The following is a 9,950-nucleotide window of genomic DNA, read 5'->3' as shown; positions in this document are numbered from 1 at the left end:
TTATTTCCCCGGTTATGATTGCCCGCTGGGGTAATAAAATAATTTATATAACGCTCGACTTTAGTTCCTTTCTCCAGAGAATTTACCGTCACGACGGGTCTCGTGATGTGTTAAGACATCAGAGAACGCTGGTATCCCCATCACGATCTGTATTAACCTTATTAGCACAACAATCCGCCATTGTGCGCTTATCACCTCTGTTTTTAATTAAAGGAAATCCAACACGGTACAACTTAGCGGAGCGGTCGCCTCACGGAGAACTGAAAGCGGAGCCGTCGGCTAGAATTTCGTCTTCAGAGCTATAATATTTAACATGACTTTTCTTACACTTGTGCACGTTCAGAATTCACATTAAAATTGGTGTAAGTCAATTCAGTCTTGTCGAATATTTATTTATTTATTTTATTTTCAACTTATTTTCGTGCTCATTATCCAATTAAGGTTCCAGGACGCTGTCCTGGGCACACGTTTCAGCTGTCTGGGCTGTCTGTCCAGGATAGTGGGTTAGTTGTTAGTTGGTTAGTTGTTAGTTGGTTAGTGGTTAGTTGGTTAGTGGTTAGTGAAACAAAAGAGGGTGTAGTGGCCTTACACCTACCCATGAACCCTTAAGAACTCGCTCTGGATTGGAGCCGGTAGGCTACCGGGCTGCGAACCCAGTATCTATCAGCTTGTAGTCCGATGTGTTAGCCACTGTGCCACCGAGGCCGGTCTTGTCGAATTCATTTTATTTCATTTCAACTTATTTTCGTGCTTATATCCAATTAAGGTTCAAGCACGCTGTCCTGGGCACACACATCAGCTGTCTGGGCTGTCTGTCCAGGACAGTGGGTGAGTTGTTAGTTGGTTAGTGGTTAGTGAGAGAGAAGAGGGTGTAGTGGCCTTACACCTGCCCATTGAGCCTTTAAGAACTTGCTCTGGGTTGGAGCCGGTACCGGGCTGCGAACCCTGTACCTACCAGCCTGTAGTCCGATGGCTTAACCACTACGCCACCGAGGCCGGTCTTGTCGAATAGTTGGGTTTTTCTCTTGTTTTATATAGGTGTACAATCAGTTTGTCCGTATTCAATATGTACGTGCACGTCATCCGCATACATGGGTCGGATCTAGCTCAGTCGCTAGAGCGATCGTCTGAGGACGGATACTGTTTTATTTAACGACGCACTCAACACATTTTATTTACAGTTATATGGCGTCAGACATATGGTTAAGGACCACACAAATATTGAGAGAGAAAACCCGCTGTCGCCACTTCACGGGCTACTCTTTTCGATTAGCAGCCAGGGATCTTTTATATGCACCATCCCACAGACAGAATAGTACATACCACGGCTTTTGTTACATCAGTTGTGAAGTACTGGCTGGAACGAGAAATAGCCCAGTGGTCCCAAACCGACAACGCATCAAGCGAACGCTTTATCGCTGAGCTACGTACCGCCCAGTACCGGGCTGCGAACCCAGTACCTACCAGCCTTATGTCCGATAGCTTAACCACGACATCACCGAGGCCGTTATAGTCGGTACCTGGATTCAGACATATTTTCGAAGTCCACTTTAGTTTTTTTCCATTTACCATAGTTTGACACCCAATAGCCGATATATTTTTCGTGTTGGGGTGTTGTTAAACATTCATTCATTCATTCATACGTCCCGCCCCTCGATGGTCTGAGGTGCTTGCGTCATAGGATTGAATCACCTCAGAGAACCCATTCTCTTATATTTTTTTTTTTTTCATCCAGCCAGTGCTCCGCGACTGGTATATCAAAGGCAGTGGTATATGCTGTACTGTCTGTGAGAAAGTGCATATAAACGATCCTTTGCTGCTAATAGAAAAACGTAGCGGGTTACCTCTAGGACTTCATGTCAAAAAATACCAAAATTGCTGACATTTCAATAGCTGATAATTAAAAAAAAAAAAAAAAAACAACGTGCTTTAGTGGTGTCGTTAAATAAAACAAATTTTAACCCATCCCCAAATGTTGTCCGCATACTAATGCATCACAGGCGTGACTTGTGTACTTTTATACATCGTTGTATTGTTTTTACTTAAAGGGACTAACCCTAGTTTTTAAACACTAAGGCATATTTCTTTTTTACTATTATAGCCATTTTTGATAACTGAAAACATACTTTACTTAGATTTTATTGTTTAGATTATCCATTTCCGTACATTCGAAGTGTTTTTAGGTCATCCTGGTGTTTTTAATATCACAAAAATGCATTTCTCATATTTTTAAAGACACACGTGCGATAGGTAACAATTATGGAGTTGAGTTTTAGTCTATTTTTAGAGGATATTCCACCGTTTCAAAGTTACAGACTCACGTTTCACTCAATTGTAACTTTATTCAAATGTGTTACAGGTTTGTATATTAAGTATTCTTAGAGTGCAGTTTCATGGGCTGAAACTAGGGTCTGTCCCTTTAAATCGATTGGACAAATCCACTAGCCCTCTGTGCGGGCAAGCGAATTTTTGGTCTGGGCTAGTGGAAATTATCAAATGCATTACTATAATACATAGGACACTAGCCAAGTCCTCTGTGAACGCTAGCGATTTGCTCAGATATTTGTTGGGGTAGACACTACAGATCGTTAAATTTATAGAGGATATTTCATGTTCTTTGTCAAATATGATTTATATCTCATCAAGTGAAGTTTACAGTCATATCTCACGAGTGTGATATGATTGCATACTTCACGAGATGAGATATAAATAATATTTGACAAAAAAACATGAACTTTTCTATTTATTATATAACCTTTGGAAATTTACCTTTATTTTTAAAATGCCTGCAGCAAAATAGTTTCGGCTTTCTTACAGTGAAGATAACACTTTCTACAGTAACGATAACACATTTTAGAGTGAAATAGTGAAATTTTCACTCTAAAATGTGTTATCGTCACTGAGTGACTGGTAACACTTTTATTTCACTGATATTTTAAGATATTTCACTAAATGTTGTACAGGGCTTCTAGAATACGGTAACCCGACGCCCGTGGCTTGTGTTTTTTTCGGTCAATTTATCAGTTTTATCCCGACGGCTAGTGGATTTATTAACAACGTAAAATAACAGTTATATAATAATACAGTATTTTTCAAATACGAAAGCAAACCCAAACCTCAGTATATTCAATCATCTAAACTAAAAAATAACAAACCCGTACAGTTTCATTTCCCCCGACAATTGATTATGTGTGTTAATAATCGAACATCCCATTGGTGGAGTTTAACTGATCAATTTTTATTTATAGTCGATTTATAGTCGATTGTTAAAACATCACTAATATAAGAAATGCACTCAACATACTCGTAGTTAAGAAGGAAGGAAGGAAATGTTTTATTTAACGACGCACTCAACACATTTTATTTATGGTCATATGGCGTTGGACATATGGTTAATATCACACAGATATTGAGAGAGAAAACACGCTGTCGCCATTTCATGGGCTACTCTTTTCGATTAGCAGCAAGGGATCTTTTATACGCACCATCCCACTTACAGGATAACACAAATCACGGCATTTGATATACCAGTCGTAGTGCACTGGCTGGAGCGAGAACTAGCCCACTGGGCCCATCGACGAGGATCGATCCCAGACCGACCGCGCATTAAGCGAACGCTTTACCACTGGGCTACGTCCCGCCCCCGTAGTCGACTCTATGATTATCGATCCCCGTCGATGGGCCCATTGGACTATTTCTCGTTCCAGCCAGTGCATCGCGACTGGTATATCAAAGGCCGTGGTATGTACTATCCTGTCTGTGGGATGGTGCATATAAAAGATCCCTTGCTACTAATGGAAACATATACCAGCTTTTCTCTCTTTGACAATATCATAATTACCAAATGCGTGACATCCAATAGCCGATGGTTAATGAATCAATGTGCCCTAGTGGTGTCGTTAAACAAAACTAACTTTAAATAATTATATTACCTGTCGGTTGAACGACGTCTGCGGTGTCTTTTTGATGTCGTCCAAAGTTTCTAACTAGAAACGACCGTGGCATCTTCACTTTTGTTGTTGTTGTTGTTGCTGTTGTTGGTATTGTTACATCACCTACAACACCGTCCGTGTCCTGGCGAACACCACTGTCACTGAGATGAAGTCGGCAACGTAAGGTCCGTTTTATCCTTTTGAATATTCATGAGGCGCGTGTTATCTTTATCATAATATACAAGAACAATGTGACACGTGTTCGGACCACGTCCAAATTAACACCCACCTTTATATGGCTATTTTATAATATATATATATTTTCTTAACATCCAATAACCAATATGTTTTGGTACTGGAGTGTCGTTAAATGTCCATTCATTCATTCATTTATGCTGCACGAAAGAGAGAGAGAGGGAGAGAGAGTGAGTGTGTGTATGTGTGTGTGTGTGTGAGAGAGAGAGAGAGAGAGAGAGAGAGAGAGAGAGAGAGAGAGAGAGAGAGAGAGAGAGAGAGAGAGAATGAATGAATGAATGTTTAACAACACCCCAGCACGAAAAATACATCGGCTATTGGGTGTCAAACTATGGTAAATGAAAAATACGAGACAGACAGCGAGAGAGAGAGAGAGAGAGAGAGAGAGAGAGAGAGAGAGAGAGAGAGAGAGAGAGAGAGAGAGAGAGAGAGAGACAGACAGACAGACAGACAGACAGGCAGACAGGCAGACACAAGGGGGGAGAGGGGGGAGACAGACAGCGATACATAGAGAGAGAGAGAGAGAGAGAGAGAGAGATAGAGAGAGAGAGAGAGAGAGAGAGAGAGAGAGAGAGTGGGGGGGGGGGAATGTTTTATTTAACAACGCACACAACATATTTTATTTACGGTTATATGGCGTAGGACATACACAGATATTGAGAGAGGAAACCCGCTGTCGTCACTTCATAGGCTACTCTTTTCGATTAGCAACAAGGGATGAGATAGAGAGAGAGAGAGAGAGAGAGAGAGAGAGAGAGAGAGAGAGAGAGAGAGAGAGAGAGAGAGAGAGAGAGAGAGAGAGAGATATTACTATTAGCCGAATGCCGTACCCTTAAGCTAATAATGTCTTTACTGGTTGCGAGGCAAGCGTATCTCCAGGAATCAGACAAACATCACTTCCTGTGTCTAAATACTTTGGCAAATACATCGTCGATATGCGCATAGCATCTCCCCAGCAATTACAGCGAGTTCGTGTTTACAGGGTTGTTCATGAGGGCGAGTGATTGCGATAGCTTTTAAACAGCTTTTTGCGCAGAACGTTATTATGTGACTGAAAACGATACCGGCCTCGGTGGCGTCGTGGTTAAGCCATCGGACTACAGGCTGGAAGGTACAGGGTTCGCAACCCAGAGCGAGTTCTTAAGGGCTCAATGGATAGCTGTAAGGCCACTACACCCTCTTCTCTCTCACTAATCACTAACCAACTAACAACTAACCCATTGTCCTGGACAGACAGCTCAGATAGATGAAGTGTGTGCCCAGGACAGCGTGCTTGAACTTTAATTGGATACAAGCACGAAAATAAGTTGAAATGAAAAATAAATGTGGAATTGTTTGCGAGTGCTCGGTCTCCTGAACATGGCACTGTTTTACACCTTAGAAAGGTAGTGCGAGTTAGTGTTTATATACACAACAAAACTAATTAAGGGTCTGGACGAACGAATGAATGAATGTTTAACGACACCCCAGCACAAAAATACACATCGGCTAATGGATGTCACAAATGGTAAGTATGTGAAAATATTTTTATATATTTATGTAAAGCCACAGTGTAAGGAGCTGTGTGGAAAAGTATAATACAATACATAAAATCGAGGTAAGTAAACCTTAAAACTTTGTATAGAAGTCAAAATGTTTCAAAAACTTTACAATTAATTCTGGATGGAATTTAAAGGATTCCAAAACATTTCTGTTGCCAAATATATCATTTCTCGTCGGCTTGAGATGATCACACTGCATCAAAATGTGGCGCACAGTCAGTGTACACTGACAATGTTCACACTGAGGAGCAGGGTCCTTCTTTAAAATAAATGAATGTGTCAAATATGTATGGCTGATGCGGGCACGGCACAAGACTACTTCATCCTTCCTGCACCGCCTGTAAGATGACTGCCACTCTCCCAGGACTGGCTTGACAGAAAGAAGCTTGTTCGCAACCGCACCGTCCCAATCATCTTGCCAAGTCGAAAAAATATAATGGTTAATATGAAATTTAAAATCACTGTAGGGGACACCAACATGGACACGGGGCAAGTTCAAAGCAGACTTGGCAGCAACATATGCCTTTTCGTTACCCTTAATGACAACATGGCTGGGCACCCAACAAAATATAACATCTTTAATGGCAATTGATAAAAAGACACACATTCGTATCACCATTCCAACTAACGGGTGCTCCAATTTCATGTACTGTAGAGCTGTAGAAATAATATATTTGGATGCACATGAATCCTTAATCTGTTCCAGGGCTTTAATGATTGTCCAGGTTTCAGCAGTAAAGATTGATGCTGAATCGAGCAATCTCATGGAAATTATTGCGTCTGATGGGAAAACTATAGCACAAGCCACAGAATTCCCATCCCATGATGTGTCTGTGGCCTTTGTTCTTTTTTTTTTTTTTTTTTTTTTTTTTTGTTGTTGCTAAGGTCATATTATTTTAGCAAGTTTTAATCTGTCATAGAATATATTCTGACATAGGAATTGTATTGTGATTCATGCAAATGTGAATGGTGATGTTCACCCTTTAAGCTTTTGTATATTGTGACTAGAAATTAGATCATATCATTTATTAATTTCACAACATATATTATAAAAATAAAATTTCTGGTATGGAGTGAATTCGGTCTTTATCACATATTTTTATGATGACTTATTTTGGGCTGGAAAATTACCATATTTATCTTCGTTTGTTGAAAGAAAAGTTCCCAAAACCCGACGAATTGGTCGATTTAGTGTAAACAGCTCAAACGATAGGAGAAAAACAAATCAAAGTGATGCCTTGTTTGTTGATCGGCGCTTATCTTCCCTGTCTACACAATTTGACGTAACGTGGCGCGCGCATCATAGAGTGAATTCCGGCAGAGGTCTTTATGGGACCTTATTAAACACTTTTAGTCGTACATTGTTTGATTTACCTATTACTGTTGTGAAAATAATCTAAATGAGATTAGACTCATCAAACAGTTAAAGAGTTCTTTGTCTTTAGTGTACAATTTACAGAGGAGTTGGTTATTGTAAATTAACCGGTTCCAATGGTGTATTGGTTGAGACATGTAGGCAGTGGGTTCGCAAAGAAAGCGGGTTTCCTCTCTGCTCCTCTGTCTCTGTCTCTGTGTGTTTCTTTGTCTGTCTGTCTGTCTCTGTCTGTCTGTGTGTGTGTGTGTGTGTGTGTGTGTGTGTGTGTGTGTGTCTGTCTGTCTGTCTTTTTCTTCCCCTCTGTATCTGTATCTCTCTCTCTCTCTCTCTCTCTCTCTCTGTCTTTCTTTCTCTCTCTCTCTCTCTCTCTCTCTCTCTCTCTCTCTCTCTCTCTCTCTCTCTCTCTCTCTCTCTCTCTCTCTCTCTCTCTCTCTCTCAACTGACTGAGATCATTACAAAGAATCATCTTATTCAATTCACTCCATCTTGATATCTGTGCTTATAGTAATCAAGCACAAACGAGTATTGATAATATGTGATGGCCTTACACTGAGCTATCCCTAAAAAAAACCCCACCCGACCGTCGTGTAGATAGCCAATTCTCATTAGCCGAGGCTATACACACAACCACCTACCCCAAGTTCGGCCAGCAAACGTTTCGCTAACATTCGCGAACTATTTGATTGGTTACTGAAGTGGTCATTCGGTTTACCGTGTAGCATAAAAATCAGCCTAACTAACGTTAGCGACAAGCGGTTGACTGAACGTACCCCCAGGTATATAGCCACTTCTATGTTAATTGAAAAAAGATGGCGGCATCCAATGACATTGTATTTACAAAATGCATTTTTGTACGCAATATTTAGAACGTATTCGCTTAGACCTAATAAGCGCAAACCGGCCTCGGCGGCGTCGTGGCAGGCCATCGGTCTACAGGCTGGTAGGTACTGGGTTCGGATCCCAGTCGAGGCATGGGATTTTTAATCCAGATACCGACTCCAAACCCTAAGTGAGTGCTCCACAAGGCTCAATGGGTAGGTGTAAACCACTTGCACCGACCAGTGATCCATAACTGGTTCAACAAAGGCCATGGTTTGTGCTATCCTGCCTGTGGGAAGCGCAAATAAAAAGATCCCTTGCTGCTAATCGAAAGAGTAGCCCATATAGTGGCGACAGCGGGTTTCCTCTCAAAATCTGTGTGGACCTTAACCATATGTCTGACGCCAATTAACCGTAAATAAAATGTGTTGAGTGCGTCGTTAAATAAAACATTTCTTTCTTTCGGTTTACCGTGTAGCGTAAAAATCAGCCTAACGAACGTTAGCGAAAAGCGGTTGACTGAACGTACCCCCAGGTATATAGCCACTTCTATGTTAATTGAAAAAGATGGCGGCATCCAATGACATTGTATTTACAAAATGCATTTTTGTACGCAATATTTAGAACGTATTCGCTTAGAACGTAAGCGCAAAAAGAGTTACTGGCGAAGTGGGGCATCGGGAAGTAAAGAAGGCTGTTGGAAGATAGAATAAAAGAGGAGACACGATCAAAACCTGTTAAAAAGGCCCTGCATATTATATTATAGATTACGGTTCAAGCACGCTATTCTGGACACACACCACCTGGACTGTCTGTCCAGGACAGTGAGTTAATAATTAGTGCTTAGTGAGAGAGAAGACGGTGTAGTGGCCCTACATCTATCCATTAAACCGTTAACACTCGCTCTTACAGGAGCCGTACCGGGATGCGAACCCAGTACCTACTAGTCTTAACACCGATGGCTTAACTACCACACCACCGAGGCTGGTTAGCTGATGTTTAGAACTGACAATGGAATCGCTATTCAAATGTTTTCAAGCGTACTGGTAGAGTATATGTGTCGTATTCAACAGCTATATTTAACCCAACTAAAGATTTGGTGAACAACATTCACTAACCGTTTTGACGAGCTCGCTACTTTTCACTGTGTAGTTTGGTGTACTTCCTACTCTACCGTTGTTTGACCACTTCAATAAAGTGTTGTTTATGTGCAATCCCAGAGACTTCATTTAAACTGGCTAAAGTGCCACTGTACTTCAAATATTCAAAGCATGGGCGTTGGCGCAATTTGACTGTCATACATTAGTGTACTGAATGACAAAGGAACGTCTTCATCTAACGAACAAATGCTTGTACATATAATATAATAATATAATATAATATAATATAATATAATATAATATAATATAATATAATATAATATCATTATATATCATTATATATGATACGATACGATACGATACGATACGATACCATACAATACCATACCATACCATACCATACCATACCATACCATACAATACAATACAATACAAAATACAATACAATACAATACAATACAATACAATATAATATAAAACAGTGGTTCAAGTTCCTGACCTTGATTATTGCTTGTTCTTTTCAGATTTTAATTTTTTTTTTAATCACAATAACTTTTGTAGCACAGGTGGACAATCTACTGAAAAAAAAATTGTCATATAAAAGATCCCATGCTGCTAATGGAAAATGATATGAGTGTAAACTTCACGACAAAAAACATAAAATGTTCTATTTATTATATAATTGTTGGCAATTTAGATAACACTTTCTACAGTGACGATAACACGTTTTAGAGTGAAATAGTGCAATGTTCACTCTAAGATGTGTTATCGTCATTGAGTGACTGATAACACTTTTATTTCACTGATATTTTAAGATATTTCATTTAAATGTTTATAATATAAAACTCTAACTAATGGTGAAATGAAGCCATTATTAACTTTTCCGATTTCTATTTACTGTTTTACTATTTAGTCTTTTAGTCGTCCA

General features: G+C 40.0%; 1 protein-coding gene across 1 annotated transcript in view; it reads right to left on the bottom strand.

Moving 5' to 3' along the window:
* LOC121376836 (zinc finger protein Gfi-1b-like) overlaps positions 1-4,056 on the bottom strand; it is a 47,352-nt gene extending 43,296 nt beyond the window's left edge. The window contains exon 1 of the mRNA XM_041504626.1: positions 3,933-4,056. Coding sequence (XP_041360560.1) covers positions 3,933-4,005 — 73 coding nt within the window. The 5' untranslated portion in view covers positions 4,006-4,056. The remainder of the gene's footprint in view (positions 1-3,932) is intronic.
* Positions 4,057-9,950: the final 5,894 nt, after the last annotated feature.

This window comes from Gigantopelta aegis, chromosome 7 (genome assembly GCF_016097555.1).
Source record: "Gigantopelta aegis isolate Gae_Host chromosome 7, Gae_host_genome, whole genome shotgun sequence".
In the NCBI taxonomy this organism is placed as follows: Eukaryota; Metazoa; Mollusca; class Gastropoda; order Neomphalida; family Peltospiridae; genus Gigantopelta; species Gigantopelta aegis.
Note: the sequence above shows the minus strand (reverse complement) of the source record. Positions and strands in the feature narration are given on the sequence as shown.